The sequence below is a fragment of the Fusarium sambucinum genome, chromosome III (genome assembly GCF_050947815.1).
Source record: "Fusarium sambucinum isolate potato_lamoka chromosome III, whole genome shotgun sequence".
Classification (NCBI taxonomy): Eukaryota; Fungi; Ascomycota; class Sordariomycetes; order Hypocreales; family Nectriaceae; genus Fusarium; species Fusarium sambucinum.
In genome coordinates, this window is record NC_139292.1 from 1111043 (window position 1) to 1135605 (window position 24563).

General features: G+C 47.2%; 8 protein-coding genes across 8 annotated transcripts; 3 read left to right on the plus strand and 5 right to left on the minus strand.

Moving 5' to 3' along the window:
• Window positions 1–705: 705 nt before the first annotated feature.
• On the plus strand, window positions 706–1383 carry FSST1_010570 (Mg-dependent acid phosphatase; the record flags this gene model as incomplete). Its single annotated transcript, XM_083233615.1, has 1 exon — window positions 706–1383. The coding sequence occupies one exon, from the start codon at window positions 706–708 to the stop codon at window positions 1381–1383; it is 678 nt and encodes a 225-aa protein (XP_083080266.1).
• A 268-nt stretch (window positions 1384–1651) lies between these two features.
• Window positions 1652–3029, minus strand: FSST1_010571 (CRAL-TRIO domain-containing protein; the record flags this gene model as incomplete). The annotated part of the gene is made up of 3 exons (XM_083233616.1): window positions 1652–2587; window positions 2633–2774; window positions 2821–3029. 3 exons carry the CDS (start codon window positions 3027–3029, stop codon window positions 1652–1654), a joined length of 1287 nt encoding a protein of 428 aa, XP_083080267.1.
• An 839-nt stretch (window positions 3030–3868) lies between these two features.
• On the plus strand, window positions 3869–4929 carry FSST1_010572 (uncharacterized protein; the record flags this gene model as incomplete). Its single annotated transcript, XM_083233618.1, has 3 exons — window positions 3869–4006; window positions 4101–4295; window positions 4339–4929. The coding sequence occupies 3 exons, from the start codon at window positions 3869–3871 to the stop codon at window positions 4927–4929; spliced, it is 924 nt and encodes a 307-aa protein (XP_083080268.1).
• Window positions 4930–4983: 54 nt separating this feature from the next.
• FSST1_010573 (uncharacterized protein) lies at window positions 4984–5403 on the plus strand (the record flags this gene model as incomplete). Its single annotated transcript, XM_083233619.1, has 1 exon — window positions 4984–5403. One exon carries the CDS (start codon window positions 4984–4986, stop codon window positions 5401–5403), a length of 420 nt encoding a protein of 139 aa, XP_083080269.1.
• A 1650-nt stretch (window positions 5404–7053) lies between these two features.
• Window positions 7054–8106, minus strand: FSST1_010574 (uncharacterized protein; the record flags this gene model as incomplete). Its single annotated transcript, XM_083233620.1, has 2 exons — window positions 7054–7377; window positions 7906–8106. The coding sequence occupies 2 exons, from the start codon at window positions 8104–8106 to the stop codon at window positions 7054–7056; spliced, it is 525 nt and encodes a 174-aa protein (XP_083080270.1).
• Window positions 8107–9217: 1111 nt separating this feature from the next.
• Window positions 9218–12869, minus strand: FSST1_010575 (uncharacterized protein; the record flags this gene model as incomplete). The annotated part of the gene is made up of 11 exons (XM_083233621.1): window positions 9218–9595; window positions 9646–9800; window positions 9848–10118; window positions 10172–10252; window positions 10298–10754; window positions 10810–10914; window positions 10963–11012; window positions 11060–11139; window positions 11187–11264; window positions 11312–11505; window positions 11554–12869. 11 exons carry the CDS (start codon window positions 12867–12869, stop codon window positions 9218–9220), a joined length of 3165 nt encoding a protein of 1054 aa, XP_083080271.1.
• Window positions 12870–14035: 1166 nt separating this feature from the next.
• Window positions 14036–17736, minus strand: FSST1_010576 (uncharacterized protein; the record flags this gene model as incomplete). The annotated part of the gene is made up of 12 exons (XM_083233622.1): window positions 14036–14479; window positions 14524–14678; window positions 14725–15016; window positions 15074–15157; window positions 15202–15694; window positions 15746–15850; window positions 15899–15951; window positions 15998–16077; window positions 16129–16206; window positions 16254–16447; window positions 16495–17332; window positions 17412–17736. 12 exons carry the CDS (start codon window positions 17734–17736, stop codon window positions 14036–14038), a joined length of 3141 nt encoding a protein of 1046 aa, XP_083080272.1.
• A 1644-nt stretch (window positions 17737–19380) lies between these two features.
• On the minus strand, window positions 19381–21402 carry FSST1_010577 (uncharacterized protein; the record flags this gene model as incomplete). The annotated part of the gene is made up of 2 exons (XM_083233623.1): window positions 19381–20826; window positions 20872–21402. The coding sequence occupies 2 exons, from the start codon at window positions 21400–21402 to the stop codon at window positions 19381–19383; spliced, it is 1977 nt and encodes a 658-aa protein (XP_083080273.1).
• Window positions 21403–24563: the final 3161 nt, after the last annotated feature.

A 24563-nucleotide genomic window follows, 5' to 3' on the forward strand; every position in this document is an offset into this window, starting at 1 on the left:
CATCTAGGGACTGCAGCTTAGGGCTGTCGACCAGTTCATCAGTTCCACCTACGGCAGTACGGGTCACAATCAGACTCAAGTGGAATGCATAGGTTGTCAAAGTACAAATCCGCTCCATATCCGTCTGCCAAGGATCTGTCAGTACTTTATATCGACACATCGGTAGAGAAGTTGTGGAGCGTTGTTCTCTGCGAAAACTAGAGTCGGACAAGGTGCCTGCCGTTTTGACGGCGCTACTTTGAACGACAAGTCAATGCGAAAAAGGAAACTGAGAGACAATCTAAAGAACGGCACTAATGGAGTAAAGAATGAATGTTATTTTAATATCGATCTATACTTGTCACCAACTATATGCAGGTAAACAAGTATCGAACATGTTTAACTACGACTTGACTTTCTACAGGGTAGTGCTAGAGGACAGAAAAGCCAAGCTAGAGACACAGCAGACAAAAATATTAGGTCAGTTCATGCCAATGCGAATCATGTTTCTTAGACTACTCATTTCTGTACCCCAAGACCTAGGTATGACGCCAGAATTTCTGTTACGGTACTCTGTAGACTCGGGACTGCTACCAACGACTCGGGATGCGTCGATCAGGGTTGACCCAAGGATCCAGCGACGTCACGACCCCACCGGGGCGACTTATCTGTAAAAGTTGAACAACACCAAACTTTCTTCATCCAACCTCCATCAATCGCTTCAAAATGCCAAGGAAACTCTCGAAAAACCCTCTTCCTCCGAGCTCCTCGACGCTCTCCTCAACCTCGTCAGCATCAATAGCATCCTCGCTTCTCCCATCCTCCCTCGCCGATCCGTCGCTTCCGCTACCTAAACTCATCGTCTTCGATCTCGACTATACACTCTGGCCCTTCTGGGTCGACACCCACGTCACGCCGCCTCTGAAACCGAATTCATCCCACACGAGCGCCACGGACAAATACGGCGAAGACTATGGTTTCTTCAGCGATGTGCCCGCCATTCTCTACGCGCTTCCTCGCGCAGGTATAAAAATGGGTGTCGCGTCGCGGACAAGTGCGCCAAGTCTTGCGCGCGATCTACTAAAGATGCTACACATCACTCCGCCTGAAGGCAACACCAAAGAGAAAACCAAAAAGGCGCTCGATATGTTTGATGGCTTGTTGGAGATTTACCCCGGGTGTAAGATCAAACATTTTGAGAGTATACAGAAGAGGACAGGCATTAAGTACGAGGATATGCTCTTCTTTGACGACGAAGCGAGAAATAGAGATACTGAGAGTTTGGGAGTCACAATGTGTCTTGTTAGAGACGGCGTCAATTGGGAAGAACTTGAGAGGGGTGTTACGCAATGGAGGAATAAGAGGGGATACATCAAGAGGCCTGATGCTATCGAGTTGGAATAATCGGTGCTTAGGTAGAACAAGACAGTTGGGTATGGAGTTTATATAAAGGATCACGATAGACGAGTTAGACTAGAATGAACAATTACTATTTACAATAGAAGAGAATCAAGAATATGTATGCACAACTAAAGTCCGCTCTAATGGCAGCTTCTAAACATGCGCCAAACATACAGGTATATATACTCCAATCCTATCCAAAACCCTATGACAACTTCCATCTTCAATCCATCTCGGGGTATGCCATTCTTTCCGTCTAAACAATAACTTCTTACGCAACAGTGGTTTGTGGAACAGCGGGCTTGTCGTCCTGGATCTTTAGTTTCTCATCAACCTCGTTGCTCAAGGTAGAGCCGTCGGTTTGAACGGCTTCGGCTCCCGCGGTGCCGTTGGAAACGCCATTGACGGGAGCGGCGTCGATTGGTGCATTTACACCAATCTCAACCACAGGCGACAAACCAAAGGTCTTGGGAACGGTGCAGATCCTCTCGTGTCGGGGCTTACCATCCTTGGAACCTTTGGCAACACAGACTAATCGATCGTTACCGTCCTCCTCCCACAACAAAGGACCACTAGGGAAAGTCTTGTGACCGTTTTCAAACTCGACAACGCCCGTCCAGTTAGGATCAGGATTTCCGAGTTCTCCAAAACTGTAGTCAAGCTCGCCACCGTACTTCTTTGGGATGTTTCTGGGTTCGATGTACTGCTCCAGCACGGACTTGACCTCGTGGTTGCCCAGGATAAAAATCTTGGAGACAGTAATAGGATCGAACCAGCGCTTAACCCATCCCCAGACCGTGCTGAAAAAGGCGGGTGCGCCAATAACAAATATGCGATCCAGAGTCTCGGGGTAATGTGCTGTGGCGAGTTGTGAAGCAGCCTGCATGTGTTGCTTGAGATTCCAGAACTGCTTAAGACCAACACCGGAAATATCGACAATGTTTGTGCTTAGCGTGATTGGGACCTCGGGGTGGTCACGGTCGAGAAGTTGAGTGCAGAAGGGCATGTTGAAGCGAGTCAAGTTTTCGTAGAGCGCAAAGAGTCGCAAAAGACCGTTGGGAGTCTTGCCATCGGACTTGGCTTGGGAAAAACTACTCGATGTGCCGACCTTTTCATACTCGTGTACGGTCTTGGAGTCGAGAGTCTTGACTTCAAAGACATAGAGAGGAATTCCGCGGCGGTCGCGTCGACCTGTCCATTGGGGATACTGGAGGAGTTAGTACAAGTTGGTGGTGGCGGTCAATGGACATACCAAGCGACGGCTGAAGTCGTAGGCGTTGAGATCAATGGTATCATATAACACATTCAAATCGTTTGCCTTTCGCCAGTCTTCTGTTTCTTTAAATTGGGTATAAGCGTCTTCGACATTCCATCTTCGTGCGCGCAAGTACCGTCTATGACGTTGTTAGTTTCGTCTTCAAATGGAAACAAAAGACATACAGGATCAAAGGATCATCGTGAGAAGGTGGAGGGCCAGGCTTCAAAAGTCCCCTCTCCTCAAGGACCTTCTTAAACTGGACAAAAGCTTCCTCCTGCTTTTGTGTAAGATGTCCAAGGTGACCGTACGGATAAGCGTAATCGGTGATGGTTGAAGCTGTAGAGGTGATGCGTTCGGCTGGGGCGCCAGGTGCTTCAAGGTTGGCGCTCATGATGTCTGAAGAGAGCGAGATCGGCGAGAAGGAGTTTTCAACTTGCAGATTCTTTGGTTCTGTTCTTTTGAGAGGAGGGAAGAATTTTCGGGTCCCAGTCTATATTGCAAAAGAGGAAAGAAATGTGACGGAAGCGCCGGAGTCGCTGACAATGACGACAGTGGAATAAGATTGGATCTGACGGCGGAGACCTCCACTGTAGGTAGGGGTAGGGATACCGCTAGTTGAGATCGCCATAGGGAAGGGCTGCCCGAATGCCGGAATCTTCGGCCGAAAGCGGGACATCATCACCAAAGGGACAGGCTTCATTCTGTAAAGTAAAAGTCCAGCTTGTTATCCATCTTCATGCAGCTAAATATCCTCCGCCTCTTTTACACGTCCTGCAACGGTACGGCCCGAGATTTATGCAACTCTCGTTTTCCACGGAGAGAGTTTAAAATGTGACGGCTCTGATTGGTTGCATCCGATCTACACCAAGTTGAGGCTTGTAGGGCTGAGCTGGTGGCTTTCAGCTATTGCAACAGTAGGACGGTGCCTTGTTTCGTGAAGCTTCATATGTTGTGCTAAAGATAAACATGATCATACACGTGGGCCGTTTGTGCTTCAGGCATACAAACACCGTGTGGCATAAGTAGTGAGTGTACTTGTACAACAATAGTCAACCTTATTAACATACTCCCGCAGGTCGATCATGGGATGATGCATCCCCGTGAATCGGAGTACTGGCTCGACACTGGTTTAAAAGCCGCTTCTCTCTTCACTTCAATTCAAGGCTGATCTCCCACCTCTCCATCACAAGTGATGATAAACGTAGACTGTGTTCTTCTGTCGTCCTTGCCATGGGTGATCCTCAAGCAGTTGCGCCCACTCAGCATGGGCTTCACAACTCTAAAAAGAGACCTCACAGGTTCATGTCCGACTCCCCATCACAGGCACCGCCAGGGAAGAAAACCCTCTTTGAACAAGAGTGGTATGATGTGCGTATGCCCCTCTATATGGCGCTGCGTCATCTACACGTTGCCATACTGCAGACCGGCTACCATTATACACCGCTGACACTTGTCTTATTAGATGGTGGAGGAGTCAACTCCCATATCAGATTCACTACCTTTTACTGCCGTTTTGGACTATATAAACACCTGCGAGAGCCCTGCTTTGACGGATCAAATCGACACTTGGCTCGAAGAAACATATCCCTCTGAAATCAGTTACCCGTACTCGGACATCATCATTCAGACTACTTCAAAAATACCTCGAACAAGATACGTACGATCAGCACCTCCAAGCATGCCTCGCCGCAGGGTACAAGCTAAGAGGGTCCGGTTCAGCAGCCGAGTTTCTATCGCCAGAACCACCAGTGCTGCAAGTTCATGTGGCCAACGGAGTAGAATTTCGAGACAGCCTTCAATTGCAGAACGAGTCTTTAAATCTGGCCGCAAACAATATTATCTACCGCGACCGCCGCGAAGAACTTCCAGAACACATCTCACAGCTTGTACAAAAGATTGAAAGTGATAGACAGTTACTAGATATTTCGGTCCAAGATGTCTATGCCGATGATGCTCTTGCTGCTCTGGAACGAGGAGCTGGCGAGCCCAACGTGGAACAATACATACAAAACACACTCGTTACCTTGCCGCCTCGAAACGATATACTAAAGCGAAGCGACAAAATCCCCATGTCCAAGTGGACCATACCCAATACCGGAACTGCGTATCGAGTTAGTGGTCCTGTCCCAGACATTCTGCTTGGCTACAATTTTGCAACCGCATTTACTCCTCTCCAACGAATGAAACTCGCTTCGATGCACCTAGATTCATCAAACAGGGACGGTCTCTGCCTACCATTTCTTATTGTCGAGCTCAAAGGCGATGGCCCTTCTAGCAATGGTAGTCTCTAGGTGGCGACCAACCAATGCTTGGGAGGATCATCTTCTTGTGTCAATGTCACAGAGATGTTGAACGATGAGCTCATGGAACTTGGACACAAGGTCATCAACCCAATTGACACATCTTCCTTTAGCGTTTCCATGAACGGAACAGAGGCGCGACTATATATAACATGGAAGGAAGAGCAGACCTTTTATATCCAAAAGATTCGAACCTTTGCTCTTCAAGAAGCTCAGCAGTTGTTGGAGTTTCGCAAGTGCGTTCTCAATATCCAGGACTACGGTAGAAATGAACGTCTTGAGAGCATTAGGTCTGGACTTGACCTTTTACCAGAAGAGGGATTGGAGAGATCAGGGCTTGACCTCGTATCCGAGGAAGCATTGGAGAGCATCAAATGTGGACTTGACCTGTTATCTGATGAGGAATTGGAGGCACAGGGAATAAACGTCCGACGGCTACGAAATCGGAACATAGTGAGGCAGTAAGACGGCAGAATCTGGGGACTGTGTTTTTGGAAAGCAATCAAGTAGCTCGATTTAGTAAATACATAAAGCTTGAACTTGTTTTTGCAGATGTGGTACCTAGTGTCGGAGAGGACGAGCACCAAGCAGCTGGGCCTCAAGGTATTAGAAGCGCAAGCCGCTTGAAGCATATAGACGACATCCTTGGACCAGTTTATGCTACTTTGACTATACTTCTTATGTTATTTATTTTTTACCCTAAGACTTAAGGGGTTAACGTTTCTGCTACCTACCAGCTGGGCTCTGAAAGGCGTTTGCCTGTCGGTGGAACACGGAGTTGTCACACTTCATCATGTCGCCTGATAGAAGCATTGTGCCAGGTTACATAGCAAAAACAACACTCATTTACCATAAACAAACACCGCATGACGGAATCATTTGGGGGTTCCGGTGACTCCCACACTGAACATGTGTTACGGCTTGGAGACCAGTATTGTGATTCAGTCTCGGCCACGGTCAAACTATATAAAGCCTCTCCTCATGCCAATAGAGGAAGCTTGAACATCACTCTTGTATTCATTCACCAAGCGCTAAATGGATGACATCATTCCTCTGATCTGGTCATTCGAAACTCAACTTCTCAATAATATAAATACGACGGGTTAAGAAGCCCAGACACTCCTCGGTGGTGCCTCAGTCCACCTACGTCTCAGCGACTCGGGGGCGAAGAAGAGTCAGAATCTCTCATCTGCAATATTGATGCACAATACTATATACCACACTAAAACGACCATTCGGTTTGGGAATGGACGGCGGGAGGGTCGGTCAAATCACATTCTACCAATGTCGGCCGAGATCGTCTCTGGCAAGGTTACAATGTCGTTGCAGCAAAGGCAGCCATTTTGTTACATTATCTTGCACGTATATGGTACAGCAAGTACCCTCACAAAGTTGTTTGTTACTCTATATGAGAGAGTCCAATGGTTGAGTTCCCCCTACAATACTTGGACGTCTTTGGATGATGGAGTCATGGTGAAGTAAAGGGTTCGTCAATCAGTTAAAGACGAGTGATGACAAGATAAATAGCCTAAGTCTGATCAAAGTAACACAAGCTAACCTAAGAATTTCATCTCTCATTTTCTCGCTCAATACTTCCTCTTATCCTCTGGCTCGTCTGCTAGCTCCTGTACAAATGTCATGCCCGCCTCAGGTTTGAAAGAGTCAGCATATAATAAGCAACTCTCAGCACTGCGATTCCAGGACTTAAGATCAACGTAATGCAACGGAACCAACTTCCCCACGTTGAAGAATTTTTTTGATAGGTCACTACCTCCTGGCCTGTTTTGTCGCCATCGAAGAGTTACAGAGCCGCAGACGCTATCGCGGATACTAGGTTTTCCACTAATGGCAGGTTCGCTTGTAATAAAGATGCATTGATCAAAGGTAATGTATCGGACATTATTAACCGGTCCATCAGCGTTAGCAGGGTATGTAAGATCGGGGTGCTGGTCGCGCCTCCACTTGGTAACAAATCGTACCTCAACGGCGGTAGATACTGTTTCCCAACAGAGAATGAATCAAAGACAAAGAAATCGCCTGTCCTGTGATCTTCGGGCTTTAAGAATGTTTTCGGAGGGCAGCGAGGTGCTCGGTCTTGCCGGGGCACCGGCGCGTCTAACGGGTGCAGATCTCCGTGCCGGCCCCTGCCCCCGCCCCCTCCGGCTCCCGCTTTAAACTTTTACAGGCCAGGATGCGAAGACGAGCAAGCGCAACCACGAGATTGGTGTTGAAGCCTTGAACCCTGGCTTTCTCTGCTTGATCAAAGTTCACCGCGGCCTTTGCACTGGCCAGTCCGTTGTCGAGCTGGACATGCTCGCCATTGACAGCGACGTTTGAGCCGTCCTTCCACGCAGTGTTAAATGTACCCAGTTCAGGCTGAGGCTGGATGGTGAGCCAAGCCCTTGTTCCGGCGCGACGCTTGCTGTTTCCTTGCTCCACCTGCCTTGCGTTTCTTTGGGGTAACGGACAGATCGTTCTTAAATGTACCAACCGCGACAATTGTGTTATGTAGCTTCTTGTCGGCAGGTTTAGGAGGAAGACGAACTTCCTCATCTTCTGAGGTCCAGTTTTCAAAAATTCGGGCATATGGCGGAGAGCCACTGATACGACGCACCCGGGCCGGGTGTTACACCAGCTTTTCAAGAGGTTGCTGAGCGCTTCCTTTTCACACTTCGTCAGTTCGCTGTGGTTGTAGATGGTACCGTCAGCCTCTCGTGATTTGATACATTTCTCATTGGGTATCTACATTCCAACTTCGTAGAATGCTGTTGGAGCATCTTGTGACCTTTTCAATATTGCTCTGTGGCAAAATAGCGAGGTCTCTTCAGGCTGATGATTATATTCAAATGTGACAAGATCACCAAGAGACTGGGAGAGCATCTCTGAAAGCTGCATGTGATATGTGAATAGCTGACTAGAAAATGCGGCTAAAGAAGCTGGATTTCAGATGCCCTGATCAGGGCATACGGCGCACCATCGTTGCAGTAAATCTTGTAGGGCCATCTTCTCGTCGATTGTGAGGTCTTTCTCTTGCGAAGTCATTTGTTTGGCAAGGCGACTCGTCGCGCAGTTCAAATCGTTGCGCAACTCCGATCGGGTCAAGGTCAAACTGGGAGAAGCGGGAGGTGCAGGAGTAGTAGGCGGTCCGGAATCGGCTTCAGAAGGCATGTTGAATTTGCGATGATCGTGCTTCTGCAGCGAGTGTCAGACAATTATGCTTCAGACATTCGTGGCATTGCTTGCGGCCTTTGCAAGAAGGCGAAACCACCAGTGAACCCAGTCCCATCTGCAAACGTAAGTACAACGAAAATGGCGGACAAATTTAAGGATTGGAACTCCGCCTCCAAGGACATCTGCATGCCCGACCCGCCCACCAAGAAACTCCGCCAATCTGCCGTACAAGTTGGTTCCCTCTGGGAGGATCGTGGAGACGTGGAGAGAATCCTCCTCAGACCGGATAAGATCAGAATGATTGAGAACAGACCGGGATGAGGTGTAATTCTAGTCGTTGCTCATCTGCGCAGAGGTATCGTTAAGAGATGTCAATGGTGTTGATGTTTGCAGTCTCGGTAGACATTGTGCCGTCAAGCTTGACTCTGCTTTTGCATTCAGTATCACCGTTAGGAAACCGCGGATGAAAGGTGAAAATAAAAGAAGCACTTGGCCTTCAGGTAGATTGGGTTGGAAGGAGCAAGGGCTCATGTAGCCTAGTGGACTTCCGGAAGGTTCCTTGGATTGGCTGGTGCCTTCCCAAAGGCAGCTTCATCAAGCAAACGTAACGAATAAACAACCAGTGATCTAGGCAACAGCTGAATGTGTATTGTTGGCTATTTGTATCAATTGTTTTAGCAAACCACAAACAACCACCATTTATAGACCTCTCATCTCAACAAACCGTGCCCCGCCACGATGGGAACAACAAAGTCTTTGTACCTTCTATTATCAAGGCCTGACCGGCTCTAGACTGCAATATTCTGAAGCGAATGTAATGTGAAGTGTCGATTGTCAATCTGATATGTGCTATGTGTTGTGTTGGGGAAATGGGGTATCTAAGGGAATTTTATCCCGAAAGTAGCAATATCTGCCCGTAACTGACCAAAACTCCTGTTTGCAAATTACCATTGTTGCGCCATTCAAATCCCAAGTCATCCGAAATTCCCTTTGCCGTTTCCCATAGCAATTAATAACCTCAAATGCCACAAGAATTTCCCCGAAAATTGAAAGACTCCTTTGATATGCCCCTGATCATCCATGGAGTCGCGCCGTTCCAATGAGACGCTTAATCTTCGCCGCCCTGATCCAGTTCATCAGCCTCTTCCATAGCTTGCTCGACTTCCCGAGCAAAGATCTCGGGGTCGCTGTCCGGATCAATGAGTTGATGGAGCTGCGAGTCACTCAAGGTGGTGGGAACATGTCCATCATCTTGCAGAGCTCTATCGATGATCTCTTGCTTTTGTAGCTGGAGCTCGTCGATGCGACTGTCAATGAACTTTTGTGTCATGATGCGGACGAATGTGCATTCCTTTTCTTGTCCCATACGGTGAACACGGCCAAAGGCTTGCAGCTCTCTGGTCCGATTCCACCATGGCTCGATGCTGAGCACTCGGTTGGCGACAGTGAGGTTCAGCGACTGAGCGCCGCATCCCAGGCCAGCAATCTTTACATCGGTTAGACCTTGACATTACGAGAAAGCTAGATATGACATACCAGGACCTTGCAATCTGCATTAGTCTTGAAAGAATTGATCGATTTCGATCGTTGAGCGTCACTGAAGCCGGATGAATAGTAGTATGCAAACTTGACACCAAACTTTTCGAGCATGCGGCCCATCACTTTACCAGTCATGATAAACTGGGTGAAGACTGAAAATGTTAGTATCTCAGACCATGTTGGACATAAATTCACTCACCAACAATCTTGTCGTCGGGGCATTCTGTCAACCACTGAGCACAGACAGCCATGGCGGTGGTGATTTTCGAGCTTGGTGTAATGGACGAGCTTTCGAGGCTCGATGCAATAAAAAAACCGTTCTCGCACGGTTTTCGAAGAGGCCGAGCATTGTTGATATCTCGTCCAGGTTCTGTGAAATGGCGATCCTCTTTCACTCGATCCTGGACATCAACCAATGTGTCGACACGTTCGCCAAACTCCAGTTTCGCGTTACATTTGTCTTTGGGGCACTATATCATGAACTTGTGAGTTACTCTGAATGGTTCGATGCATATGCACTTACTTCAACATCGGTTTTAAGCCGGCCTCCCTTGTCACGGCTGACAGCTTTGATAAGACAGCTCTCGCAAAACAAATGCTCGCACTAGAATTGTTAGACCTGAGATATTATGGGGTCAAATGAACTCACGTTAGCAGATCGGACTGGCTTCACTGGTGGTTTCGCCTTCTTGCAAAGACTACATGCAATGCCACGAATCTTTGCCTCATTCAAAGCCAGCTTGAGAAGGTCGTCCATGTCCAGATTTCCGCCAAAGGCCTCATCTTCTAAGGCCTCTAGATGCTCCATGCCGGGATTGAAACGAGAAAGACCATGAGATCCCTTGTCGCCATCTTTCAGACTTTCCACAATTGGAAGGATACCCTTGGCTTTGTTGTGTTCACGTTGAATACCTACAATGTCATCCTCGCGAAGTTTCTCTTGAATAATCTTCTCGATCGTGAACGGATGGGACGTGACCTGTCGAAGACGCAATTGGCGAGCCAATTTGACCTTCTCGATCTTTTGCGTCAGGTTTGAATCACCTCCATTTTTCAGTTTTCTTTTCATAGCCCCGATGATTCTCTCATAGTAGCAGTGGATGACACTATACCGATCTCGTTAGTCAAAACAATCATCTTCTAGCTCTTGAAGTAGCTTACTCGTAGATGGCTGTTTCCTTTACCGAAAGAGAAACCTTGATGTCGTGAGCATGAGCCTTGGGAAGAGGTAGAACCTTGTGACCCAGGAAGGTATCCTGGTTTGTTCTAATTGTGGTCAGCTACGTATTTGGCACAAAGTAGCGATACAAGTACCGTCGCAACATGATCATTGAGATGAGTGTCTCCAAGTTATTGTTGTTTTCCTTTGTCAAGGTTAATAAAGACTCAAACCACAGGGACAGTCACTCACCTCCCCGATGTACTTGTTCTTGAAATCGCGAATGTTTCTGGTGAACTTGCAACCAGTGAATTGGAGGTACGGGAACATCTCTGAACACGGTCAGCTATGGTGAAGCCGAGGCTACCAAATTACTTACCTTCCAAGTTGTTGGACAATGGAGTTCCAGTCAGTGCCCAATGATACTTACCTTTGAGCATGCAGCAGGCAAGTTTGACTGTTAGGCTGTTAGACTTGCAAATGTACCAAATACAGGAACCTTACCTCGGGTACCGTTGTTCTTGATCTGGTGGGCTTCATCAAGAATGACGCGGCGAAAGTTGATGTTCAACAGCCCGTCAAGTTTCTTGCTCAGAGCTTCCTTGAAGCTGTCCGTATCGTCGCCATGTTCTTTCTTTAGTCGATCAACTACTGCCTTCTTGGGAAGCTCTTGCGTGATGGTGTGGTAGGTGGTAATCCTGTATCGTGTTAGTCCTGATACAATCATTAGTTGTTTTTTATCTTACACGATCAACTGGTCTTCCACCTGCTCGAGAGGAGTGTCCCTGCTGCGAGAGTACTTCATGACCCATTTAGAAAAAGGCGGTTGGCAATGCTTTCGCACTTCTTGGTACCATTGGTCGACGATGTCTTTGTTTGGTACCACAATGATAGTCGCGTTGCAGAACGTCTTGTCCGGGTCGTCGTATGGAGGATTGCCAATGATTGTAGCGAGACTGGTGACTGTCTTTCCCAAACCCGGAGCATCTGCCAAAATGCCACCGTGCGGGAGTGTTCGTCCAAATTCTCTGGACATCATCCAGCCAAGGGCCATGAGCTGGTAGTCCAACAGGCCAAAGTTCATGCCCTTCATGAGGCAACGGTCACCTGCGGCAGTGATTGTTCTGGGACCAAACATTTTCCAGGCTTCTTCGAGATCTCTCGCTTGTGTCTTGACGCGCCGAACATCGCTACCTTCTGGGATACTACTCTTGAAATGGTTCAAGAGTTCTTTTTTGGTGGTAGCATGGACTTCGGGCATGATTGGTGCGCTGTTTTCAGCAATGACACCTTCGATGTCGTTCGTATTATCGAAGATTCTGTTCATTTTCTGAGAGCTTCCCTTCCCGTCAATCGTATTCTTCTTGGCTGTCGTCTTTCTTTTCTTTCTTACTCCCCCGTTCGCGCTTCCTTTGCGCTTCTTGTTCGCATTTTTGGCGGCCCGCTTGTCTTCGTCCCCATGCTTTCTCGCAAAGTATTCTCGAACGTTCTTGATGGGTCGCCGACGCTTGGGCTCCTCGATCGTTGGGGTATTCAGCGCCGCAAGCTCTCGTTTTTCTTTTGAAATCACGCTTTCGATGAACTCTAGCCGTTTCTCTTGATGTTCTAGGAGACAGGTAAACTTGGAAAGGAACACGAGATTACCCTTCTCGACTTCGAGCTCTTTCAAGTTAGCTTCAATATTTCGACATTGTTCGTCTCTTTGCTTGGACTGTGAGTCGTTGGAAGGAGATAAAAGATTGTTTGAGTCCGAGTCAGAAGCCTCATCATCGACGTAGTCGGAATCGTCGTTGTCACTCGTAGCTGGCTCGGTGTCGCTCTCGAAATCGCCTTCTGGCTTGATGCCTGGCTCAAGTGTTTTAGCAGTAGCGCTCAGCTGCTGGTCAACAAGAGACTGGGAGTCCTCCATGGCACTGTCCTGCGGCTGCGGCTGAGATAAGGTAGACGCGGGTGTGGCCATCGTCAGGTCTGTACAGCCTTCTGCTCCATCTGTATCGAGAGAAGCAGGAATGGTCGGCTGTCCTGTATCGGGCGCATCACTGGTATGCGGCGTAGTACTCATGGTAGCTTTAATAAGTCAGAAGGGCGCGTAACATCTTAGGGATATGGATCCATCGATATTATAACGTACCAGCATGTGAAGCAATGACTGTAGAACCAAATAATAAACGTCACGGGTCTAACGGCGACCAAGAACCACGAGATAGAGGTACCAATGCGGATCAAAGGAGATGTGTAGATAGAAGGTCAGGAAAGGAAGGAGTGAAACAGAAAGTGTGTAGGGAAGGAACTGTTCGATGTCGAGGCGGATAGGGAAGTAACAGGATGAGAGAGGTGAAGAGGGAAGGATTGAAGATTTAATTCGGAGTGAAGAGGGGTTTGAATAATCGGGTTCGAGGCGACAGTGATTCACTGCCTCTTGCGAGGTCTAGACTAAAGTGCGTGGGTCTGAGATGAAGGTGCACTGCCTACGGAAGGGAATAGAAAGTGTGATTTTTCCTTTAGGCAATCCGATGAAATATGTTGAAACCCTAGGAAGTTCCATGATCCATCAGCCAAAACTGCACTGCGAGTTACAGCACTGACGATGAAGTCAAGCGATATCCGTACCAAATTGCAACTCCTACCAATCTCAATTGAAGGACCAACAGGCTTTGGTCCTATGAGTACTTGAGCATTCGGTCTCATTATACATTTTAAATATCCAAGTTACTTCCCCTTTCTTCCCCTTTCTTACCATAATACCTCGTTGTCCTGTATAAGTCTCAGTCCATAATCTTCTGGGTACATACTGTCCGCAGCAGTCTCTGTTATGTACTCACTATGGACAGGAAATGAGATATGCTACCGGACTTAATTATCAGATGAATATATCGCCATTATGCAGGGTATGATCACGCCCGCGCAGTGTTAATGTGAAGTGTGTATTGTCAATCTAGGCTGTATCTGTGCTATGTATCGTATCTAGGGGAAATAGGGGAATGTAAACTGTTCTCTGTCCGCTTTGGGATCAAATCTCCTATGATCTTCACGTTCTCAAAACGAAAATGCCATCTACGAGCCACTAGGCAATCATTCTCTCCGAATTCTTTTTCCGATATCGCCGCATAAATAGCAGGTCTCTCTAGTCTTGTAGATGTAGATGAATCTGGTCAAGAAACGAAAAGAAAAATAAATAAATGAAACTTTTCGCCGTTTGTGCACTTCCAAAGCCTGGAAGGTTCATGCCTAGTTCTTTTTCGTGAACTTGATCTTGACTTTTGTCTTCCTCGTCTCCGTGTCAGTTTTGACACTTTTCTTGACACTCGCCTTGGCAGCAGTCTTCTTCGACCTGCCCCTGGATTTCTGCATTCCTTTGATCATGTCATTCTTGTCTTTGGCAGTGAAAAGCATTCTCACCATCAATTCGTCGGTGAATGTAGGCTCGTGTCCGTCGTCCTGAAGTACATTACTGACGACTGCAGCCTTTGCGTCCTGTAACATAACAAGTCTTTCATCAAGGGTGCCCCTTGCAAGTATCCGCACGAGTTTCGTCTCTTTCTTTTGGCCGATACGGTGGACACGACCAAATGCTTGCTGTTCGACAGTGGTATTGAACCAGATATCGTCAATGACGACAAGGTTGGCAATCTGAAGATTCAATCCTGTCCCTCCGCATTTCATCGACGCAACCTAACCAGTTAGTACGGCCAATCGATAATGTAAGATGTACTTACCAGGATCTTGATTTTAGGATTGTCCCGAAATTTTTCGTATGCTTCGTCCTTTCTAGCCTGTGTAGTGGCGATTTGATTGTAGTATAGAAATGTCAATCCTAGCTTTTCCAAGATACATCCCAACGCCTTAGCCGTAATGGTGAACTCGATAAAGACTTCCAGTGTTAGATCTGTGTTTCAAGTTCTCTTAATGATTCTTACCAATAATCTTGTCGTCGGGGGAATTTTGCAGCCATGTTAAAATGACTTGGACTGTAGCAGTCAGTTTAGCCCCCCAAGGCATCCTGGCTGGATCGAAGCCAATGTCCTCCCGGCCGCAAGTGGCGGCAAAGAAACATTCGCGTCGTACACCGTCGCCATGCCATTGAGACCCGATGCTGTCTGTGCCAGATTCTTCGAAGTCTTTCAGCATTCCCACAGCGTTCTGGATACTCTCTGGTGTGCTGGGAGGGCTGGCTCTGACTAATTCAACAGAGCAATCATCTGCTGGACACTGAAAAGAGGAGAATAAGGTCAGTTATAATATCGAAATCACTGTCACTTTCCTTACCTGGTCAGGAGTTCCTTCAGCTTGCAATTTTCGTGCACTCTTGAGAGCGACAGCAAGACAGCCCTTGCAATAAGCATGTTCGCACTATGAAAATTAGCGAATTGTATAGTAGTCACAATTTGACCTACGTTTTCTGATCTGATGACTTTCTTCACATCAATTGGGTCTTCGCAAAGAGAACATTTCAACCCATAGGTGTCGTGCTGGTTAGCCACCAGTGAAAGTAGCCTGGCCATGTCGGTGATGCCACCAGACATTCCCTGGTAATGTGTTTCGAGTTGACGCTTCCCTGGCAAGAATGCCTCCCATTGAGTGGCATCTTGGGTTTGCTGTTCGGTATTGGTGTTTGGTTGCTGGATGTTTTCCTTGTACTGCTCAAGAATCCACTCGATAATCTCCTTGCTGTCACTCTCCTGAAGAAACTTCTCAAGGTTAAATGGGTGGGATGCAGCTTGTCGCATTCTTGTACACCGTGCGGCCATAGTAGCCTTGGAGTTTTTGGTGTCATCACCTTCAGGCTCATTTGCCATAGCATCTTTAGTGGCATCTTCTTCTTCATCAGCATCTTTGTCGTTCCCTCCATCCTCGAGAATCTTGTTGTCGTATTGGTTGTCTATTGCCCTTCACAAACTGTTAGTGCCTATTTCTGAACTCAAGAGTGCATGTTCTTACTTAGACAGGGTCAACTCCCAACTGGGAGGGGTAATCCACAGGTCTTGGCACTTGCTTGATGGGAGATTTGTGATTTTGTTCCCAAGGAATGTGTCCTTGTGTGTGCTGTGTCCTGTCAGATACCAAGTCAAGTTGCGATGATGCAGTACTTACCGTCGGAGCATGACCATACTGACGACAAGCCGAATGTTCTGTTCTGCATTGTCCTACCAATAAGTCAGTCTAGTTTCTCATGACTCAAGAAATACTTACCCCAGTAATGTATTGCTTTTTGAATTCTCTCAGTGACTGTGTGAAACTACATCCAATAAACTTCAGGTAAGGATAAAACTCTGGTTCAAACAGTTAGCATTGTTGCAGGCTTAAGAACATGAGATACAAACCTTGGATTCCATTGGAGATAGGAGTCGCAGTTAGTACCCAGCGATACTTGGATGTTAAGCTGCAGCACGCGATAGCGGCTAGTTCCTGTCAGTCTTGTCTTACATATTTGCAACAGCCAACTTACTGCTTGAGTTGCGGTTCTTGATGGCCTGGCCTTCGTCCAGGATGACTCTGTACCAACGGATTTTAAACAGGGGTCCCCATTGGTCGCTCATCTCTTTCCCGAAACCTTTCGGATCCTTTTGGTACTCTGCTTTAAGTTTGTTGATAGCTGTTGGTGTAAGCGCTTGGGAAACAAGCTCAGAGTAGGTAGTAAGTCTGTATTATGTTAGGTATCGCGAAAACCCAAGACACTGATAACTTACACAACCCACCGGCTACCCCACCAGTCCGGCTTCCTGCGTTCTACTTTAGAATAGCGAACGGTTCTGTCCTTGGCATCGTTGTAGTAGCAGAACTTGGCAATTTGTTCCTCCCACTGCGATACTAGGCCTTGATTCGGCAACACGACCAATGTCGCCTTGCTGAACTCTTTGATGTCTTGCCGCTCGGGAGTATGGCTCACTATACAAGCAAGAGTACTGACTGTTTTCCCCATGCCTGTATCATCGGCCAAAATACCGCCAGCTGGTGAGAGCTCTTTGGCCTCCCGCTTGCACATCCACTGTGCTGCCGTGAGCTGGTGACTTTCTAATCGTTCTCTGATACCTGAAAGTCTCCATTTCCCGTTCGCTTCCGTGACGCTGTTATACCCGAAACTGACCATGGCATCTTTCAGTTCATGTTTTTGGGTCTTTGTTCTTCTCGTGTCACATCCTTCTGGGATGCTGTTCATCATCTGTCTTATCTGATCCTTTTTGGAGCTTGCTTGAATGAAGCCCATGCTTGGCACACTAGCACCGGCGGCATTCTGATCGATGTCTTCCATACTGTGAAGAGTGTTGGCCATTAGCCCGGCGAGATTCCTTGCATCTACGCCAGCAGATGATTTAGCCGACGTCTTCCGCCCCTTCTTTGGGTTGTTTCCGTCCTCATTGAGCTTCCGCTTCTTTTCTTCGGCCTCTTTTTCTGCATCTTTTTCTTTTTCTCGCTGCAGCTCTCGCTGCCAGTATTCGCGTGTTGTCTTGGCAACTTTGCGTTTTGTTTTGGGCTCCGGGGGATTGTCGCTTTTACCGTCGCTTGACTTTTCGATTTTGACCATAACTGTTTTGAATAATTAGCCCGGTTCTCCTTTTTCATTCCAACATGACATCCTAATTGATAGTCCATTTCTCTTACTTACCTTGGTCGCCATCGCTGTCCTGTCCGGCCTGATCATCCACTTGAAAGTCCGAATCTTGGCTATCAAGCCTGTCTTGTCTCTCGTCGGCGCTGTCTTCGTCTGCCAAGTCACAAGTACTTTCGTTGTCCAAGCACTGATTCGAAGCCCACAGGCCAACAGAGCTCGTCACACCGCTGGATACTCCAGCGACAGGTTCTCTTTTCGGGATGGTCCTCTCCCGCAAGAACTCGACGTCTGATGTTGACGCATCGGGTGAAAACTCTCTGGAAAGGCTTGGAGAATGTTCAGGCTTAATGTACGTGTCGACCTCGTCCGGAGGATCCATGGTGATGAGGTATCCAGTCCTGTTCGATGATGTGGTGTAGTGGTTGGACAGAGAAGGAACACCTCGATGAGATTGAGGTGGAGAGGAGATGAAAGGATGAAAGATTGAATGCCGAACGAAGAAGGGTTCAAATATTTAAAGTTGAGAAGTGATAGTGATTCACTGTCTCTTGCTTCTGAAGGATCTAGCCTAAAGTCTCCACAGAGTCGAAATAAAAGTGCACCACGAAAGAGGACGAGAGGTGCTCTTTCACTTGGTTCGAGAATGATCTTCCCACTACATCTTTACTTAAAAGCACTGAACCAGCAATTGATCTCTATCCTTCTCTGCCGTCCACTTGAATGAACTTATCATCAAACTTGTCTCTTACTCTTTGAGCCAGCACATTGCTATCTTTTCTAGGAGTCATTCTCCAACAACAACTTCTTCTTGGATGCGCCAACAACAGTCTTCTTGTTTTACAAGCTTTTGTTCTCTCTATTTCTTTTCCTCCGACACTACTTTACACTATTCAATCAGATACGAGATCTCGCGATATCTTACACCTCACCCGTTCACGTATCGCCGGTCAAGGCATCTACCACACATATCATTAACTCATACACTCTTACCCCTATCCACCGATGAATTCAACCATCATTCTCTTCACCTAAGACTTCAAGCAATAAGCCAGGCTTATCCCATCTAGTATCTCTCAGCCTCTCTATCGGCCATGGATGAATCCTGTGCGGCCTCCACATCAACCCACGGCGACCGAATCTCTAGATTTGAAGAGTTCAGCTTCTGGGACAGCGATGGTCTCATCAGGAGATGATGTGACCGATAACCGGCGGGATATCCTCGAACGCTGCTGTGTACAAGATACCGGATAACTCAGTTCCTTAAAGGTTCCCTTTCTTATCATTCGTTGTCAAGGCAGTGGCTAGATCTCAGAGCATTAAAAACATCAGCCGCTCGAATCGTAAGAAACGAAATTAATAAGTCAATCCATGCTCCTTAAGCCATACTTCTTCGGTCACTCATTTCTGTACCCCAATGCGAGGTCAACTTTTCATGTCTCGCCGCCTTCTTCTCAAAGGGAAAAGTCTTGATAGGCTACACTCCAACACCAGCCAAGGAAACAAACAATTCTTACTACTGCAAACCTTCGGACAATTCCTTCGACGCCGACCAATCACTTTAATTTCACATGATTGCCCTACAGTATTTTCTAGAGTTGAACCTAAACGCCATGGCTGCGCTGTGGTGGTTGGCGGGCGTTGGTGGAATTAAATGGCCGAGCTAGGAGGAACGTCAATGCCATTGACCCCTTTCCCACCGGCGTCATGGACCGTTGCGGTGTTCTAGTAAAAGTTGTTGTACGTTATGGCAGGAATGTGGCTTTCAATTTGTTTTACGTGATTGTTAACGTAGAGACGCGTCACCATTGTGTGCTCTGGATCAGGAATCTTGAACGCTCATCACTTGGCAAGATTAAACAACAATCCAAATGTTAATGTGATAGTTGACATTTTGTATTATAGTCATGACTTCATTCTCTAGGCCGTTTATGTAGGTATATAACTTAAAACATCGCCAATACAATATACAAAACAAATCTCCAAACGCCCATAAATCATCATCGTTTTAATACGCCATGGTACATTAGATTGGCGAAACAATCATCACCACATATTTGACGTGACCTTCAGTATCTTTGAGAGGCGTCCAGTGGCTCATAAGCTTAGCAGGCTTCTTATGCGGTCCATCCGCACTATCATTACCCGTGACAGGTGACCTCGACGTGTTGGCCCGACGGGGAATATGGTTTGCAAGGGCGAGATCGAGTGAAACAGACTTTCCGTCGCGAACAACGAGGTCTCTAACCGTCAATTTGAACGCCTTTGTGACTGAAGGTAGTGTTGCTTGTTCAGTCATGATGTCGAATATGTCCTTGCCTATAACGGCTTCGGTAGATGGGCCAAGGTCGAGTGCATCGGACATTTCCTTGGAATAAAAGGAAACACACAGTTTTGGGGGGTATTTACCCTCCTGGTCTAGGGGCATTGCGCCGAGAGACTTTGGGTAGGATGGTACATGTTCGAGAATCATGTACCGGGCGTAGGTCGACATAAGCATTTCAGGCTGGCTGGAAAATCTTCTGATGACGCTTCGTGTGCTATACGTTTTATCCGACACATGTCCCGATGAGTGGGGTCTATCAGCACTGCGACGAGGGCTTAATGGTGGCGAAGGAGGAGGGTTCGCTTTCTTGAACGACTTGAAGAAAGAGGTCGCCTTCTTTGATACCTTTTGGTTATTCTTAATTCCAAATGCTTCGTCATGTTCAGGCTCGTCGTGAGAGGCTTCACTCGCCCAGCGGGAACTGCATCGTTCGGTGGCTCTCTCTTCCTCCATAGCGCCGTAAGACAGAACCTTGAGAACATCGTCTGTGTCGTGTATCGAGGATGAAACATCAATTTGAGCGCCCATGAAAAATTTTGTCTTTCCGGTTTGGTCGAGAAGAGGACACAAGAACAAGAGGTTCCAGAAAGGTGTGCCGTCTTTTCTAAAGTTCAAGAGCAGTTCTGTGCATTCATCGTTACGCCAGATGGCTGAGCGCATGCTGGCGATGCGATCCCGATCAGTCTGGGGTCCCTGAAGAAATCGGCAGTTGTGTGCGAGAACTTCGGTTCGCGAATATCCTGTCAATTCCTCAAACTCATCCGAGGCGAAAGTGATTGGGTTTCCAGATCGCGAAGGATCACTGAGACAGAAAGAACCCTTCAAACCGGGGTACGGGTTCAGTGGAGAGTCGCCTTCTGCATCCAGGGACAGAGCCAAACTGGTGCATTGCGATAACTGTTGCTTGACAAAATCGGGAAAAATTTCTCTGACGATGCGCTGCTCGATGAATACTTTAGACTCAAGAAACATGTTCTCCAGACTGGGAATGAGAGATGTTGTGAGGTGCTTGATGTTTGTGTTGAGAGCCTTTGACATTGGTGGGGGAAGGCCAAGTGGTGAGGTTGCGGTGATGGATGTGTATGAGGTTGATATGGTCGATAGCTGGATGACAACCTGTTCCAAGGATTGGATGTAGTCGCGGATCTGTTGATGATTAGATTTGTTAAGAACATTATGACTTTTACTCACCTTCATAAGATAGTCCACATTCTGACCAACACCACGATCGGCAGCAAATTTCCATAATTGTCCACTTGCAGCGTGGTCGGCCATGACCATATCAAACATCTCCCGTCCCACTAGGTCAGGAATTGGGAGCTCACCAGAGCTGTCTGATTCGGTATAGGCGATACTGGATCTTTGGCTTCTTGCAGAAGACGCAACTGAGTCGATACTCCTCAACCTCTCGGCAGACCATTGACTTCCTCCATTGCTGTACAAGGCGGCGCGAGGTGTGCCATCAGGGTGGTAATCGGTGTATTGTCGCAAAATATCTTCATTGGTGTGTAGTGAAAGACCAGAATTACTGCGCAGGCGGTATGATGAGAATTTGGCGCTCTTGGGTCGGCTTGATCTGCTTCTGAGAGGTGGTGACTGGAGACCTCCCAAAGAGTCGCTATTATGCGAGAGCGACGATGCTGTGGAACGACGACGTTCAAAATCGGGGAGAGAAGGCATTGTTGGCGGTTCAAAGGTTCGGTGGGCATTAATAGTAGGCATTTTAATTGATGTCTCGGGAGACGGGTCCGGGGTTTGTCGTGGATGGAATGCGACAATTGTATTATGACGATCAAATGTTTCAGAGCTCGCTGATGTAGAAAAGTATAAAAGGTCTCATGGACAGTTGTTATTGTTGAAAGTGACAGTATAGAATCATGAAGGAGATGTGAGTATGAGTGAAATGAATTGCGATGAATGGAAGGCGCAAGTTGAGTATAAGATTGGTAAGAGGGAAGGAGGGACAGAAGAAAAGAATGGGTCCAGGTTCAAGGCAAGTGCAACCGTAACCGCAGGTCAGCTCAGAGTGCAGGTCAGCGTAGGTCACTTCAGGTCAGGTACGGCTAACTTGACGAGTCGCGGAACAGGGCCAGAACTCCTGAAGCAAAAGTAGGAGCAGCGTACGATCGCTTAATACTAAGACTACCGGAGGATGTCAAGACTGACTCGACAGGCAGTTTAGTGGACTGAAAGCCACAAGCTAAGGTAAGCTTGCGGGGGCGGGCCAAGTCGGGTTCGTGCAACCTCTTGGCCGGGGCCCACTGAGACCTTCCATCCTGGCTTCTTCTTTAGTGGCTGCAGAAGTAGCCGGGATATTTTCCCAGTGGATAACCCAGACAAGCTGGGTTTCTTTTCCACCAGGACAAGGATTTTACGAAGAATTGGGTCTGTCACAAGCCAAAGAACTGGAGACGATTCGTATGCAAACGAGACAACTTACGAGAGAAGAATCTCTGTCTGCCCTGTTTGGCTTGACTCTTAGACCCTGTCCCCTTGACGATGCTAATGCAAAACTATCGAAGCTAACAGCGACAACCCAAAAGATCGGTCCCGGTCCAGAGCGTGCGGTGGCTGACAAGAGGCGCCGATCCGGTTGCGGGCTGGCTTCCCAAAAGACACAAGTCAAGGAAAAGAGAAAAATCCCAGCGATCTACGATCCCAGCAGCATGGGAATAGGCTTCGTCATTCACCCAACGTTTTTGCCTCTTTTTTCTTCTCTTTTTCTCCGAGAATGGAAAAATTCTAGAGAAACTCTATTTTGTCATCGGATCGGATGGCGCGGAAGGCGATTGGCTTTGCCAGAAGAGATTGTGTTTTTTACGCATCGAGGGTTTCTTGGATGCGAATTTTGGGCTGAGTTGGTTAATCAGGAGGATCGACAAGGATCAGGGTACACAGGCAAGACACTGATTGACGGACTCAAGTGCCGCTAAAGAATAGTTGTGGAGTGCGGCCTACTCTTGGACAGCCCAGTTAATTCATCTCAAACGTGAAGTGACATTATGAGACCCTTGCTGTCAGGTTGAATTCGAAATCAATTTAACAAGAGAGTAGACTACGTAATTACCTTCTCGATCTGGCGTGTTAGTAGACGGTTGACCTGCCAAAAGGAATACGCTGGAGAAAGATAAGGTTGCACTTAGTAGCCTTTCACGATCTGTGCCGTCCAGCCTCATTCCGATCGACAGATCAAAACACATCCTTGCGTCAATCATACAACCGGTATGCTAAATCATCATGATTTTAAATATTGGTGTTTTCAAATATCCCGTGTCGTAGCCACCGAATTGCATCGGCCGTCAACAAAGACAAGTTGGGCGAAGGAATTAGTCAAGGTTGTTAGTGCGGACCCTGACCATGTCTCGGGTCCTTTATTTTTTATCCTACCTGAGCTTAGGTCTTGGTAGTCAGCAAGATGTGATCCTTGTTGCTGTCCGGTAGATTTGGGACCCTTTTATTGCTTTTTTCTACCGCCTTTACTGGGATCTGGTTGATTATGTGCATTATGCCAACACGACAGATGCAGGAATTAGTACATTACAGTACCTGCAGTGTTACCTTGAGTGTAGACTAAAGACTAAAGACCAAATACCCTTACTGTAAAGAGATCAGATGAAATATTGGTACTCTTTTGTCCACTGAACCTGGTCAATATTAACTTGACCACTATCATTTACAATGTAACCCACCTTTCCATCGTAATTTCTTCTGTTGGTTGCATTCGCGTATCGAATATAGTACCCATCTTAAGTGATAATATTATTGTTGACTGCTTTTGTCCAGACGTGCCGCGTTGTAAGGTATTCAGGTAACGTATCACATATATACTCCTAGTGGGTGGCAGACCTCTAAGCTTGAGGTACAAAAATAAACAGCCTAAAAGGCCGATCTAATAGCACAAGTTGGTCTACTAATTTAGTCTCTTATATTCCCAGTGGTACTCTCGGGCGTCTATTCTTGGTTCGACTGAGTAGAATCTTGGCCTTCCCCTCATCGCACAGACATCTAACAGGTATCGTGGAGTATCCATCAGCACGTCAGGCTAATGCTTGGATCCTCACGGACACCACACGTGTTCAAGTGTCGTCTTGGCGCATTGTTGCCTATCTACTCAGCAATGCATTAATAGCCTTTCATTACATCTGTAGTGATTGCATCCTTGTGTTACTAAGTAGATACTTTATCATCTGCAATGCCATGACTGATCTTCCCACCAACACGAGTCGGCTCCACGTTGCAGACTTTTTAGTGTTGAAGCACCTGCATGAGTCGGGCCCCAATGGCCTGGTCGGAGAAAACCCTCACTGTCTGTTCCTTATGAGGGATAAGGATTAGTGTTGTGATTCTTTGCGTATCATGAAACACGCCGGCGAGTCGTCCCGCATACGCTAGAACGTTGGCCGATCAATTACTGACTGGCGATGGTCTGTAACACTTTCTTATCGTTAGTTGATGCCGGCTGAGACTGCCTCGTTGTTTCTCAGCTTGTTCTATTGTTTCAAGGCGTTTGATAGCGATTGTGGCTGTTTGATGTTTGTCTAGGGTAGCAAACTGGACTTTGACGACAATCCATGTAAATGATCCTCAATCAACAGGATTGCCACTTAGCAATAGAGCGAGGGGACAACGTCAGTATGCTTTGAAAATCACGTACAAGCACCAAAGGTTTGCTAGGACTAAATCCTCACGGGAGACTTCAAGTGAATTGCTGCGGTATCCATCTGGATTGGGGCTTCAGCTGGGGCAGCAAAAAGTTAACTTGAGTCTTAAGGGCAATAGATAGTCTAAAAAGTATAGCCTAAGGAACATGAACTAATCTACTGATTTCGACTTTTACACCCCGAGAGCCCTACGTAGCCTACCAACCTTTATCTTCGAGCCTG